Source organism: Belonocnema kinseyi, chromosome 4, assembly GCF_010883055.1.
Source record: "Belonocnema kinseyi isolate 2016_QV_RU_SX_M_011 chromosome 4, B_treatae_v1, whole genome shotgun sequence".
NCBI classification, from domain to species: Eukaryota; Metazoa; Arthropoda; class Insecta; order Hymenoptera; family Cynipidae; genus Belonocnema; species Belonocnema kinseyi.
This window is the reverse complement of record NC_046660.1, coordinates 150364823-150379441: the sequence shown is the minus strand read 5'-3', so window position 1 is coordinate 150379441 and position 14619 is coordinate 150364823. Positions and strand designations below refer to the sequence as shown.

Here is a 14619-nt window from a genome sequence, read left to right as displayed (position 1 = left end):
ATCTCATATGGAGTTAAACCCTTTAAATGAAAATGTTTGATTACCGCTCTGAACTCGTTTTTTTTTCATTTTTCTTAACGAACAATTTTTTTTTCAATTGGTCATAAAAACACGTAAACTCAGAAGATGTGGACTGTGACTGTACCATATATCTAGTCGGGAGTGGTGCTAACTGAAAACAGATGATTTGGAGCGATTCGCGCGCCATCTGCTGGTCATTCTAAGGACTTATTGAACTACCCTCGTATATAGGTCTAGTTCTGCCGTTCAACGTTCTAACGGCTGTCAGAGCTACGCAACACAGAAGAGCTAAAATCTTGCTGCTTAGGTGATTCATTAATGCACGCAGAGCCTTTCTGATGTTCATCTTGGACAGATAATGCTTTTGTGTCGATTCTATACGTCTGAAATCAAGTATAGCACGACCAAAATTTCTTGCAAGTTGCTGTTATAATCTGGTATTTGTTGTCCATAACTTCTAAAGGATTTTCATCAATAGGAACCTACTTTCCCACTTCCACTTTGATGGTAGTTTGCTTTAACAGTCGAAATCAATCTGTTCCCAGATATTGAGATTTTAGGGTCTTATAGATTCTGCCTATTTATACTTGTGACTAACTCTAGATACTTAAGTAAGGATAGTCGATGGTGTTCTCTCTTCACACTTTTCCCAACTTTCATTAACAAAAAATAAAGCCCCGCAACATCTCAGTTTATGTGTCATGTACATTATACTCGCCTTCTCAGTTGCTAAACGTTTGCTTTTACCTCTGTTTGAATAAGGCCATCTGTCATCGTGTGATGCAGCTTCCTTTGGTCGATGTGCATCATCAAAGTTTCTCTACGCTAAATCAACCTGCCCCATAAGTCCTATTACTCGTTCTTCTGAGGTAATAAGATCAAGCCTAATGTCCTTGATGTAACTGAAAAGTTCTCTTACCAAAACTTGCTTTATCTTAGGATATACTGCAGAAAACTTTATCCTGAAGTTTCATCCCTTTTTGCTTTTGGTGTCACACTTTTCAGTTGTTATTATTATTTTTATTATAATAATGTTAGCCCACCTTTCACCTGAAAGTACTCATGACCTGGTACTTCGCTAAGACAAAATTGCGTGGTACGAGGAAAGTGCTTGGTTACAAACTGAAGAGTGTGTCTACGGGAAGCCAGTTTATTAGTTTGCAACATTCATTCTGGAGTGCCCGTTTATAGTGATTTATAGTGATCCATATTTTTTGAAAATTTTAGTTGCAATACCAGCAAATGAGACCAACTATTTAAAATTGTAATCATGATATCAGACGGCGAGAGGCATACACAACTTCACGCATGCGCACGAATATATACATATGGGTCATTCCATGTCAGATTTACCACTAAAATTTAAATTCACTCAAAGTTTTACTTTTCTTGATTTTAACACAAAAATAGAAGACACGTATTTTTTTTTGTTTTCAATATGGTATGTGAAATTCACAAGTTATAATTATTTGAACTTTCAGAATGTAATGAAGATCATTTTTTTGAAATGCTCAAAAGTAACAATTATTTATTCATTAGAATCTGGATGTTTTATAATGAAGTTCATAATTGTTCATACTTTGACTGTGTGATATGCGAAAAATATTAATTATTTATTTATCCGGGAAACATGCAAAAATGTTAAACAAATTGCATTTACAAGAAAAAGGTATCGGTGAAATGAAATTTTTTGCTATGTAATTTTGCAATATACTTCAGAGAGTATCTCACGAAAATTTCAGAGTGGACCGTCAATAAGTTTTTGAGATATAACAAATAATGTAGAGCCGTGTTACTTTTTTGTAAATCACCGATATATTAGAAAAACATCCGTCATTCTTTGCCCATTCATACAATTCCAATGCCGAACTTATTTGACTATCTGCATTCATTTGTAGACTTGCTCTTCGTGCTTTTTTCGGAGCCCTACCTGCTCCGTCACAAGGGCCTTTTCCATGTGCGGTGGCTTGAAAATGCCACTTTGCAGAACGACCGAAATCTTGCTCATGGTGATAAATAGTTGATAAATGTTTCGCGTTTTTGAATTACTGGGGCGCTCCGTCCGAAAAATGAATGCATTCACTCAGATTTGGATAGAAGCTCGAAAGAAACTTGTAAAATTCTTGTAAAAATACATAAACTGCGACTGAGTCGTGTTTTTTACAGTCCGAAATAAAAACCAAAGTCTTGTGTACAATTGAACCATCATTCTTGAAATAAAAAACTATTGGGAAAATTGTTGCCTGGTCGCTATTCCAATGAACACCAGGGACAGCATTTTGGATAACGAACGCATAATTTTCTGCAAAATTGCAAATTACAAGACATTGCTCACCTTGCAAATTTTTTTTTACATTTTCGTAACAATTTGCCTATTCATTCGTAATAAAAGAATGAATAAGGAATCCTTTACCGGATTCGCAAAAGTTTTGAATGAATTGTTCGGTTGAAACTGTTAAAGATTGTTTACTTGTTCTAGGTTGCGAAAACCACTGTTTGTAACTTATCTGCGGAACGCTACTTTTATCAAAAACTGTCGACAAAATATGGGACAAAATTTGGAATGTGGGGCATTCTTGACATTATCCAAAAAAACATTTCTCTGTCGGATTTGGGCAAAGTGAAAGCAACAAAATATGTTGATAGCTGCTTACAGGATGGTTTTCTTTTTTCATCACATTCACGATGCGACTTCCTGTGAAAGAAGGAATTATTAAGCTACTATCTTTGCAATATTACTGTGAAGTATAACTAAATATTTACTTGTGTCTTAGAATTTTTGATGATTTTGAAATGGAAGAAACCAGGAAAAAATAATGAAAACTTAATAAAGAAATTTAAAAATTGGAGTTTACTGATTTGTTTTACGATCATTTAACTTAACTCAATAATTGCGTTAAATAATATTGAATTTTATCAAATAACTTTTTCTACGCTGTTTACCTGATGCCATTAGCTTCATATTTTCATGGATGGGACAAACGCAAACAATATCTGCTCTGCCTGAACCAGCCAAAATACAATGCTCTGGCCTCAGCGAGCAATATTTACTCAAGCCAAATTTCATATTAGTATTTTCCTTGATGAATTTCAAGTATATTTCTTTCAAGTTTCCCAATATTAAACGTTTTTGGAAAACAACGGATTTCCCATTTATGTTCACCGATTTTTTGTCTTTTTGCCCAGGCATTGGAGAACTAACATTGTCGTATTCATAAATCTCTTCAATTTTAGTTTCTGTTTCGGCAGAAATAACTTTACCTGCAATTAAATAAACCGATAAATTTGAGTTAAAAAAATTTTCAACATGGCTTACGTTAAATGTTTATGCAGCTAACAACTATTAAAATTAATTAATGATAAATCACTTCAAAATTCGAAATACTGCTAACCAGCTCTGTTGGAACATGTAGAAAAAATCCCCTCTCTCAGTGTAAACTCTCGAACTTTGCGTATGAAGTAACGCGAAGTATTAATTAATTTAGCTGTCTTATGCACAGACGATTTTGTTCCCAAAACTGTCAATATTTGAATTTTCTCTTACTGGCTTTTATTTGGGTCATGAAACTTTGATTTCAATTCAGAAATAAACTGAGGACTCTGTTCATATTCATTCAACAATGAGCAAAGATGACACAAATATTTAAATGTAAAAAACATTGATAACACAGCCACACAAAAAAAGTGTGCGGATCTGGTAACAAGACACACGTATTCCTATGGATTTCGGGGCGCTGAATTCAAATTCGGTATCGAAAATCACCCATCACATCCTGGTTGAGCCATAACCTCAAAAAATGACGAAAAATCATGCACTGAGGCAAATAAATTTCAAAATAATGCCAGTGATGCAAATTTTCACTTCAAAAACATGTCGACAACTATGAACAACTGTGACAACTGTGAAGGATCAACCTTGCCTGATATCAACTTATTTAACATAACTTTACCCAACAGAACAAATGTGTGCTACATCGAATGGGTCAACTCGAGCCTAACCTAGAAATAAATCTAACCTAGCCTAATCTAACCTCATGAAACACAATTAAACTGATTGTGTTGTCCCGTTATGTTTGCGGTACCGTTTCATTCAGCTTCGGCTTAACCTACATAAAGGCTTAACCTATCGTAACCGAACAAAACTTGACCTAATCTAACCGATTTCACTGGCAACCCTGTTATTGTGTACTTTCATATCTTGACATTAATAGCTACAAGGAAAAAAACCGCGAGCATTTCGCAATCGCATGTCTGCAAGAATAGCTCAGATTCATTCTGTTACATTTGCAGTAAATATGAATTCCTGCAAACTTATGTTGTATCGTCTAAAAAATTCCAACAACGAAAAGTACCGCAAGTAATCTATACCAACAACATGAAAAAAAAACCCGTTATTGCGAAGGACTACTGCTTTTGCATGAATTCCTTCAAAGGGTTCAACGCCAAAAATAAAAATAAAATTTCGTACATTAATGTGTGCACAGTCACAAGAGCAATTGAAATCAATAAAGATGCAGGCCAGACTGATTTATGCGCTTTAGAACATGATAGAATGGAAGTTGAAAGTCAACGTTATGGAGACGGTAGTGAAACCAGTGATCGAACAGAAAATAGTTCTGATGATTTCGATAAAAGTGACGAAAAAGATGACGAAGATGGCGTACATAAAATGAGGTTGAAGGTTCCAATATTAATGTCGCAACTAGAACTGAATAATATTATTAGAGATCTTGGATTACCTAAAGACGGCGCTGAATTTGCCGCCTCATTTCTAAAAAGAAGAAATCTTCTAGAGCCAAAGACAAAAATTTCATTATATCGCGAGAGGGACAAAGAATTCAGAAAGTTTTTCCTTAAAGACGAAGAGACGTCTTTAGTGTACTGCACTGACGTTAACGGACTAATGAACCACTTAAAGAAAAATGTGTACAGAGACGAAGAATGGCGACTTTTCATTGATTCGTCAAAACGCAGCATTAAGGCTGTTTTACTGCATAACACGAATACTTACGCTCCTATCCCTATAGCTCACTCAACGGTGATCAAAGAAGAATATAACAATGGTAAAATGCTTCTTGAAACACTTAATTACACGAATCACAAATGGCAAATATGTGGTGATCTCAAAATCATTACAATGATATTAGGCCAGCAATCGGGTTTCACGAGAGAACCATGCTTTATATGCCTGTGGAATAGCAGAGATCGAGCCCATCATTACAGCAAAAAACATTGTCCTTTAAGAGATTCATGCAAACCTGGTTCTCATAATATCATTAACCAAAGCCTCGTTGATCCAGAAAAAATTTTACTACCACCCCTCCACATAAAGCTTGGGCTCATGAAGCAATTTGTCACGGCGTTAGACAAAGATGGACAATGCTATAAGTATATATCCCTTAAATTATTTAATGTATCAGACGCTTAATTGAAAGAAGGAGTCTTTGATGGACCACAGATTCGAATATTGACAAGAGATACTAATTTTGTGAGCCACATGACAAAAATTGAAATGGACGCTTGGGAAAGATTTAAAGCAGTAAACACAAATTTCCTCGGTAAAAAAAAAGTCCAGACTACGAGAATATTGTTGCGAAAATGATAAGAAACTACAAAAAGTTAGGCTGCTTGATGAATTTAAAACTTCACTTTCTAGATTTCCATCTGGATAAGTTTCCAGAAAATGTTGGTGATTTCAGCGAAGAACAAGGGGAACGTTTTCATCAAGACATAAAACTGATGGAACAACGATATCAGGGTAGATGGGACGAGGTCATGATGGCTGATTTTTGCTGGATGTGGAAAAGGGAAATGAATGTAGGTCTATAAATCAATTTAATTACGATAAAAAGCAAGATAAAATATAAACACGAAAGATAGTATAAATATATCCCTTAAGTTTAAGAAAAGCAAAGAGAAAAAAATTTTGAATAAAACTCTTATTCATTTGCATGTATGAATTACAGTTCTACATTTTAATTGATATAAACATTGTCAGGTTAATTGAATTGGGATCAATTCTACTTGTAGTTCTAAGTTTCTTCAAATGAGTAATGTGCGTCTAAATTTTTAACCACCTGTAGTACAATGAAATGAATTTTATTGTGTTACAACGGGAACACTTAAGTTAAGTTGTGTTGCGTTAAGCAAAATTTCGTTAGGTTCTGTTAAGTTAGATTCATTTGTAGGTTAAGATCGAGTTAACCTATTAAATATACCACACATTTAAGACTGAGAACCGTACGCTTACATAGCTACACGTGTGGTTGTATTTCATTCGGTAAGGTTAGGTTAGTTCAGGTTTTGTTAGGTTAGGATAGGTTGAACTTCTATGTAGGTTAAGCCGAAGCTGAATGAAACGGTACCGCAAACACAAGGGGACAACACAATGAGTTTAATTGTGTTACGTGAAGTTAAGTTAGGTTAGGTTAGGTTAGGTCAGGATTTTTAGGTTAGTATAGGTTTGACTTCTTTGCAGGGTAAGCCCAAGCTGATTCAAACGGTACCGCAAACACAACGGGACAACACAATCAGTTTAATTGTATTTCGTGAGGTTAGGTTAGGTTAAGCTAGGTTAGATTTATTTTTAGGTTAGGCTCGAGTTGACCCATTCGATGTAGTACACATTTGCTACTGGGAAAATATGCTTCCATAGTTTTACGTGTAGTTCAATAAATTTATTTCAATTCAGGTTGGCTGAGGTCAGGTTCTGTTTGGTAAAGTTATGTTAAATAAGTTGTTATCAGGCAAGGGTTGATCCTTCACAGTTGTCGACATGTTTTTGAAGTGAAAATTTGCATCACTGGCATTATTTTGAAATTTATTTGCCTCAGTGCATGATTTTTCGTCATTTTTTGAGGTTATGGCTCCACCATGACGTGATGGGTGATTTTTGATACCGAATTTGAATTCAGCGCCCCAAAATCCATAGGAATACGTGTGTCTTGTTACCAGATCCGCACACGTTTCTTTGTGTGGCTGTGTAATTAATGACAAATTTCCAAAACATCAACTTACTTTGGATTCAGAATCGGAAAGCGAAAAAATGTCGTCATCTGAGATGTCAGGGTCAGAGTCACTTGAATTCTCAGGGTTAGAGTTGAAGTCATTTGACGTTATTATTTTGTCTGAATAGATTAATCTCATACACAACAAAATAATAACGCGATTTGGAGAAAATTTGACCAACTAATAGAGCAAGTACTCACTCGTTTCTCTAACGCACTGATTCCCGATTTTTTTTTGTACATGGTGTACACAAAACATGGCTTGATCTTAAAATTTGTAATTTCTCTTAGATCAATTTTGACGGGTGGCGTAAATTGGTCCTTTGACTTTTTGAAGAGTGCGTTTTTTTCATTGAAGGGATTACAACACTGGGTTTTGAATTTTACCACCGACATTTTTAACAAAAAATTCAAAATGCAAAATGAAACACTGCTTGAGTGAAACTGAACTGCCGACTGTCAGAAATCGACGCATTCAAGAAAAATGGCAAATGTGCAAAACATCGTGTTCTGTTTTGGTTTTGATATTCGCATATTACACAGTCAAAGTATGAAAAATTATGAACTTCATTATAAAACAGCCAGATTCTAACGAATAAATAATTGTTACTTTTGAGCATTTCAAAAAAGTGATCTTCATTCGTACAACGCTTGACGATACTGCACGCGTTCAATGATACTTATTATTTAAAGGAATGCTTATGTATATTATTCTCACATTTTGAGCACATTTGGAAAATTTGTTGGTAAATTATTCCAACAAAATCATTATGTCTGCGCGTGTATTCTTGCAAAGCAAGAATCACACAGCCATCAATGATATGCTCGATGCAGTCATTAGAACCTTTACGAGGTTGGGATTTGTCAGTCACGATCGGCTTACTAAGGATGTGTCTTAGTTAATTCCTCGTCTTGATTATCCTACCCTTAATGAAAATGAAAATTTCTTTTCTTTTTGGAACAGAGGTTTCTTAAACAGAGGTTTGAAGCATCGCCATCCACTTAAGAAAGATCTAATGCTCGGAAATATTGTTTGTGTAGATGTTTTCCACTATAAAGCTGTTTGCGATAATAGAGTGAGATGTTAGTCCTGTTTTGAAAATATTCGCGCAATCGTCTAAACTGAATCATACAGTCGACGAAAGCCAATGACCCCTCCGCCCCGTCTTGCGTAGCAGAACTATTTATTCTACAGGTGTCCTCTTATGGTGCATTCGGCGCTCAGATATTTTCTCACGAATGATTCCATTGATCCTTCTGACGACAGCGATAGGCCAGAGCACCAAAATAAAGGAGTATGTTAGGAGAGGAATGGCATAGGTGCAGGTACCTTTGCGATGTTTTTCGCACTGAGGCCAAAAGCGGAAAACAGACTAAGGTGACTTGCTTGATTCGTCATCAGTAATCGTCTTAAGGGGCTAGTTCACAAATAATTTTTCAAAACATCCAACTTTTTTCTTATTTTTGGTCACTATATACATCTAAAAATAGGATAGAAACCAACATTTGTCTCAAAGCGTGCTGAAAGTGGTTAAAAAACGAAATACGACGCGAGGCCCTCCGAAGCGCTCGTAACGCACGTTGTGCATGAACCACCTTTTAATGTAAGGTGGGGCTCCGTGAACTCGATCTGGCGCAGCGAGATCGAAAAAACGTGTCGTGAAAAAAGAATTGAACACTTCTTTAGTACTTATCCGGTAGTATTAGTGCGGGTTTTTAAAGTCATTTATGATGTACTGGAAAAACAATAAAGAAAAATGTCCTACCAGACCTAATCATTAAAAAAAAAACAAATTTGACAGTAGCAAACATCAAGAAAATCGTACCAATTTTCCTATATTTCGTTCGTCATATTGAACTCGCCATTTTGAATTTTTCAGTTCTGAGGTTTGATTCGTTTTCGGCGACCCTGATAACCCCCGAGTAGTAAACATGTAGCAAATCGGTTCAATTTTGATATATTTGACGTCGGATTCATTTTCAGCGTTCTCAAAAACCCAAGACTACCGAGTTTCAGTTTTTTAGCCCCCATAAACTGCCCGTAATTACATTTATTCTGTATATTTATGCTGGTCTTAAACTTGGAGGAAATTTTGATAAGGTGTATCGCTATCGTATGACCCTCGATCATAATTTTTCATTAACATTTAACAACTTCTTTAAACAATTTACATTGCAAAAAACGATCAAAAACACAAAAACTTCTACGATTAATTCATTTTTAAAATATTTTTCACTAAGTGAGGTTCATTCGATGCCCACACATTTGCTTTTTAAGAATCTTTTTGTACTTTTTATGTTTCAGATAAGCCAAAGTGGATTTATCGTGGCCGCCGAATGAAAACGATTTTTTTCGGGCTGTCGTATCTCCGTGGAAAGTCATGAAAAAAATTTTTTTAACATTTTTTTTTACATTTAAGATTGTTCAGTATTAGCGGAGTATTTACCTCTCTACGGGACAAATGTAGCTTTCTCCGATTTTTTTAAGCCCAAAGATATCTTGATATCATAAGAGAACTTCGACGCTCAGCCTTGAAAAACATTTATTTGGTCCATATACAGGAGGTGAGAGAGTTAACAATCAGCTACTCCCACTTCAATGTTAAACCCAGAAAACGTGTTTTTAATTGTCCAACTTAGTGGGTTTAATGATAAACAGAATTATAGTGCGCTGAATGAGTCCCCTTAAAATATTCCTTCTTTTATAAACAAAGACCGGTTATCACTTGTTAACACAGGACGCCTGTTGGTAGTGAATGTAGGCCATGCGCAAATAGCGTTGATGGTGTTTCGCATGCAACAAAACCACAATGTCAATTCTGCTTGCCAACATCGACCTTTTTGATAATCATATACTTTACGCGAAACCGCAATAAAAGAGGGCATGTGATCTAATTTCTCCAATATGTTTTGAAGGGCTCCAGGAAGGACGAGTTGCAGGCCCTCTAGGTATTTGCACCAGAAGCTGCGCACCCAATTCATACTGGGCGCCTTCTAGTTCTAAGCGCTTTTAAGGCTGAGCAGTGGACTTGACCTATAAGTACCATGATATTTCACCTATATGCTCGTCCGCGATAGAAACGTTATTTTGTCTGCGCAAAAAGTCTGATTAACATTCATAGTCAATCCAGGGCGGCCAGATCGCGAGATTAATCGCAAATTGGGCTACTTTAGAGGCTCTGTGCGCGACTGAAATCATGAATTTGCGACTAGTCGCAAATTGGGCTACTTAAGCAGAGAAAAACTCGGGAATTGGGCTACTTTGGCCGCGATTCCCGACATTGTGCAATTGTCTGTAATCTACCGCGTGAATCAAAATCAATTTAAATTAACTCGATTTTAAATCATGCCAGCTGCCCACGTTAAGAGCTCTGCTTCCAACGTCGGCTCCTGCGCTCTGATTGATCGAGATGTCAACACCAGTAGCAATCGCAACCGTGATTCACTTTTCTGTGACTTTTATACCCGAAATGGCAAAAGTTTAACTGGCTACCAGTTTGATCGTGGCACGTGTGAGTAATCGTCGGGACAGAAGAGTTAAGTTGAATTTATTACCTGGCCAGTGCATTATTGCATTGTAATAGGAATGACATATTTTAATGATTCTGTATGATTCTAATGAACTATGACTCTAATGTAATTCTAATCCAAAAATAAATTGCAAATATAATATAAGCAAATATAATAAATATAATATATTTATCATTTGTGAGCTTTTTATCTCCTTTCATCGGATCGAAATGTTGAAAGTCGCTACTTTGGGATACTTCATGCCAAAAGTGCGCGATTTTATGATATCCAAACGTGCGTGGTTTTCTTGCTACTCGAGTGCACCCAACCTGCGACTCGCTTCAGCATGGATGTGGCAGAACTATGTCAATCAGTTCGTCCAGGTTCGTAGATGTTCTTGAACTGATGTTACGTGAACGAGAAATCCCATTCAGACGGAGTCATTTTCTACAACCGATTACATAATGGAAATTTTCACACCCCTCCTAGTTTTGTCCTTATTTTACTAATCTCGCCTTAATGTCGAAACTTCCATGGAGGCTCTGTCATCTGTCTTGAAGCATAGTATTTCGGTATTCAAGCTGCTAAATAACCTGAGAAGGTCTTTTTTTTAATTACGAATTTCGGCAGACCGTTTTCACAAATAATTCTTGATCTGAGAACTACGGGATGGCATCATTAAAGTACACCATGAGACACAGACTTTCCTCACTTAGCTCTTCAATGAGTTGAACAGAAGCAGGACTGATTCCAGCGGTTGCAGGCCTAAGGAATGTTGACCACTAGACAGTCGATTTGCTACATTCCTTAGATTCGACTCCCGCTTGTTTGAAGCGTCTGGCGTTACGGGCATATATCTTCTCCTCCAGCGCAACTGCAGGGGACGATGATGCTAGTTGTTTTCGGTCTCCTCTTGATCCTCTTCTTGGAATGCGCACATTGGAATCGCTGACGAAATGCAGTATTCGACTGATGATTGTTCTTGGACGGAGGTTCTCGTCTACTATCTGACGCCTTCGATTTTTGAGTTCGTCTTCACTTACTGTCTTTATTTTCTGGAAAATCTCTGCATGAGTTTGGAAAAGGGCAATCCCGTTAAGAGAAGTTATGATCGCTCCCATGTTGTTTCCTAATTGGCATCACAACAATTATTTATCATGATAAGTTTGAAAGTTGATTGAACGCAGTGTCATTCCTGTTGAAGTGTCCGGCTGTCGGCTCGCAACTGAAACAGCCTTCGCAGGCAAAGCTGCTGTTCTGCTGCTTATAAAAGAATTTCATGTATTGAAGTTTTTTTTTACTTTACACTCATAATTTTTTGAATAACCTATTTTATTTTTATACACTTCCTCCTTCAAAGGAAGTACAGATTTTTTCCAATCATTATTGGTATTTTATTTTATAAATAATATGAGTGGAAAACTAGCAATATATTTAATTAACTTCCTTGCGTTTATTAGGAAACGTCCTTAATAATAAGAAATTGACCTTATATATCAATGTTCAGCCAAAAGTTAATTCCGCTTGATGTTTTAGATTTGGCCCTGATGGATTAAAACTTCGACCTGCTGAGCCACTTCCTGTGGTAGAAACTGAAGCTCCTGTCGAAGAAGATGACGATGACATTTTTGGTTTTGGATCGGATGAAGATGACGATGACGAAAATGATGATGATGATGGCGATGAAGAAGAAGATGCAACTAATCTTGAAACAAATGTAGCTACAATTACATCGAGTTTAGGTGACGAAGATGATGAAGATGAAGATGATGTATTAGGTTTTAGTGCTCTTCTTAATATTTTTACTGGTGACGAAGAATTTACGACAAAAAAACCAAAGACAAGCACTCCATCATCAAGTATAGCAGCATTTACAATACCCCTGTTAAGTACAAGCGTTAATTCGTTTGCTAATGATCAAAATTCGATGACAACCAAACAACCAGCTGTTGAAATTAGTACCGTGAATAAAATAAAAGTTTCCACTGGTACTAATAATTTAGATATTAACGACAAACCAACTGTTGAAGCTCTTGAAAGTTCTGCCGAGAATAGCGATTCCGAGGACACAGGAGAAGTTTTAGCAACTTCTAGAAATCAAACAAAAATTAAAGATACAGAACAATATGAAGCTTTGAATAACGTAAGTCATGGATCGAAACCAAACAGAACAGCTATAAATAAAACTAGTTCTTTAAGCAATATTATTAAACCAAGTATCACTTCCAGCAGCATTAACGTCATTAAACATTATCAGAAGAAGCCGGTAAGGAAGTATAGTAAACCAAAGCCTACAAAGATTGAACAAATTGTAGATGATAATGACGATAACGTGGATAATATGCTTGAAGTGGAAGATTCTGATGCAGAAGTTTATGAAAACGAATACATTCTAGAGGCTCACGACGATGAGAAAAAATTTAACCAAAATGAGGATGCTGATATTAATGACCATGATGATAATAATGAAGATGATGACGGTGATGGTGCTGCTGATGATGATGATGTTGATGATGCTGGTGCTAATAATGATAATGATGATGATCATGAAAATGTTGACGATGACAATGATGATGATTATGATGAGGATGAACAAGATGATAATAAGTAAAAAGTTCCCAGTTTATTTACATCAAAAATACGAGAGTATGAAAGACAAAGATATTGATGAACTTATCCAGGACAATATTAATAACAAAAAAGATGCTATATCTAGTGCTTTGAAAGCGATCCAAGTCAACAGAATGAGGCTATAAAATCTCATTAGTTGTCAATTGTATATAATATTTGGGAATTCATTTTACTTAGTAAAAGTCAAACCCGTTTTTTTGAAGATGCACAAAGTGTTGCAAAATATTATATCTTATTTATCAGTAAATTGTATTTGTAACTGATTAAATTTTCGTTCAAGCAGTTTCAGTTGAATGAGCTTAAATTATCTCTTCGTATTCAATATTAAAAGATTAAGATAAAATTTTACACGTTAACAAATTCATTCCAAATAGGATATGGTGATGCATACTTAAACAACAGAATAATTTCAAAACACTATATGTTGTTTTTAAGGGACTTAGACGAGAAAAATATTCGCTTTTTTATCAATAAAGAGACGAGATGCGCAAAAGTCAAAAGGGCGAATTTAAATAAAGGCATTTTTTAAACAAATCAATTAAGATATTATGAACATAGTCCCTAGAAAAGACACGTATCATTCGCCAGGAGCATAGCACCATGTGCATCCACAAAGCCTATTATACTTGCTCTTTGTTATCAATAATAATATGTGTAGTATTATTTCGTCCCGCAGGCGACGCCGCACCTTCTAAGATCGCGAAACCGAAATTTGGTACCGGACAGCAGAACCGGAGGGTGGCCGGTACACAGAGAATTATCCGGAACCCCACAGACCTAATGATAGATACAGGCCCCAGCATTTTTCAGAGGCGAGGAAGATCAAGCACAGATCATCTGCCACAGATTATGGAGAACATGAGTCCCCACAGCGATGCCAGAGGGCGAGTTTTGGCCCTGTCCAAGACAGTAGAAACCCGTACTTCTTAGCGATGGGACAGGACCAAGATGAGCCATATCGGGGGCCATCGAGACATTACTATCGGCCAATAAACGGTTTAACGGGATGCCACAACCACCAAAATATGTAAGTGTCAAAAGGTGGTTTGAATGGATCACAGAGCAGAAATTAATATTTTTGATCAAAACTAATTCGGAAAGTTTCGGCATAATCATAGATAAAAATCTTTATTTCCCTGACTTCCATTAAATGAAATTTAGAGGGTGAGCCATCCCCTACGAACGACGAAAATGATGAAAGTTAAAATAAAAATCTAAAAAGTATATATATATTCAGTTCGGTTTTGATTCCTCCAGAATCAAACCGAAGGGCCTATGACAAAGCCACTGAACGCATCCTCGGGTTGCGGATAGAGGGTCCCTGTACCAAGGGTTTCTGCTGAATATGGTTACAAAAATAAATAGGCAGTCGCGGACAATTGTCCAGGGGTGGTCCCGAAGGAATTAACCCCCAAGCGAAGGTGTCTAGAACGGTGACTCTGGGATACCG

The 14619-nt window shown here is 36.4% G+C and overlaps 1 protein-coding gene across 2 annotated transcripts in view; it reads left to right on the top strand.

Moving 5' to 3' along the window:
* Window positions 1–13703, top strand: part of LOC117171617 (protein PFC0760c) — a 229377-nt gene extending 215674 nt beyond the window's left edge. The window contains exons 6-7 of one of the 2 annotated variants that reach the window (XM_033359090.1): window positions 12075–12681; window positions 12771–12893. In XM_033359090.1, the coding sequence (XP_033214981.1) occupies window positions 12075–12681; window positions 12771–12776 (613 nt within the window). In that variant the 3' untranslated portion in view covers window positions 12777–12893. Of the gene's footprint in view, window positions 1–12074 lie in introns of both variants that reach the window. The other variant, XM_033359089.1, reaches the window with a different exon arrangement.
* The last annotated feature ends 916 nt before the right edge of the window (window positions 13704–14619 follow it).